The following is a 1,129-nucleotide window of genomic DNA, read 5'->3' as shown; positions in this document are numbered from 1 at the left end:
TATATATATATATATGTATGTATGTATGTATGTATGTATGCATGTATATGTATATGTATATGTATATTACCTTTCTCATAAACAATATTTTGTTCTCGGTGTTAATTGCAAGCACAATGTTTATTTCTGTCAATTTTTTATCTCCCTGTAATCAGAGGGAACTTCAAGCTGATTAATTTATAGTCTGCTTAGTCATTTAACGATCATGTGACCTCTATGGTTGCTTTACATACCGAAGATGCTTCTGAAAATGCGTCAAAACTATAATGATGTCCAATATAGCGGCTGATGATAGAATGCCAATTTCTGTTAAGATTTTAATTATTGATATTGTGATATGTGTGTGGCGGGGTGTGTTTAAATTAGCGCGAAAATGTATGCTACAGCTATGTGTGTAAGTTCGATATTGAAATATTATACATACGCATAATTGTTTGTGTGTGTTTTTAATTGGGAACTAGTATATGTACATGAATGCGCGTTTATGGGATTGTATGTATGTGTATATATACGCCTAAAAAAATATATGTACCCATACACACACATTTATGTATACTTAAGCCTCTCTCTGTATCTTTGTGTGTGTGTGTCTGTGTGTGTGTGTGTGTGTGTTTGTGGTGTGTATGTGTGTGTTTGCGTTCGGAGGCATGTCTCTCTATGTGTTTAAAACTCAAATTAACACAGAAGCATGATGTCTCCTGTAATATTAATTTCTGCGTTAACTTTCACTTTTTCTCTTCTTTTTCTTAGGCCAATTTCCTGTTTGCGATTAACTCAAGCATTATAGAAGCCAGGAGTACATGTTACCTTTATCAGGTCAGTTGAAGATCTTTTACGACTCAATCTCTCTCTCTCTCTCTATCTCTCTCTCTCTCTCTCTCTCTCTCTCTCTCTCTCTCTCTCTCTCTCTCTCTCTCTCTCTCTCTCTCTCTCTCTCTCTCTCTCCTTCTTTCCTTCTTTCTCTCCAATTTGTAGGCACATACACAGACCTATTTAAGAAAAGAAACTCGCGGATATGTGTTGCTTTCATTCTATACGTTTCTATTAGAGACACCCATCAATACATACATACATACAAACGCACACATACACACACATACAAACACATACACACACACTCACATATATA

At 35.3% G+C, this 1,129-nt stretch overlaps 1 protein-coding gene across 4 annotated transcripts in view; it reads left to right on the top strand.

The window, feature by feature from the left end:
* The window catches only part of LOC106876232 (glycoprotein 3-alpha-L-fucosyltransferase A), a 561,369-nt gene that overhangs the window by 123,088 nt on the left and 437,152 nt on the right, over positions 1 to 1,129 (top strand). For all 4 annotated transcript variants that reach the window (XM_052968125.1, XM_052968124.1, XM_052968123.1 and 1 more), the window contains exon 2: positions 751 to 816. Coding sequence is in view for 1 of the 4 variants with exons in the window: in XM_052968126.1 (XP_052824086.1) it covers positions 751 to 816 (66 nt within the window). In the remaining 3 variants the exon portion in view is untranslated. The remainder of the gene's footprint in view (positions 1 to 750; positions 817 to 1,129) is intronic.

The sequence above is a fragment of the Octopus bimaculoides genome, chromosome 5 (genome assembly GCF_001194135.2).
Source record: "Octopus bimaculoides isolate UCB-OBI-ISO-001 chromosome 5, ASM119413v2, whole genome shotgun sequence".
Taxonomy (NCBI): Eukaryota; Metazoa; Mollusca; class Cephalopoda; order Octopoda; family Octopodidae; genus Octopus; species Octopus bimaculoides.
The sequence above is the reverse complement of the archived record's forward strand: the minus strand, read 5'-3'. Positions and strand labels throughout refer to the sequence as shown.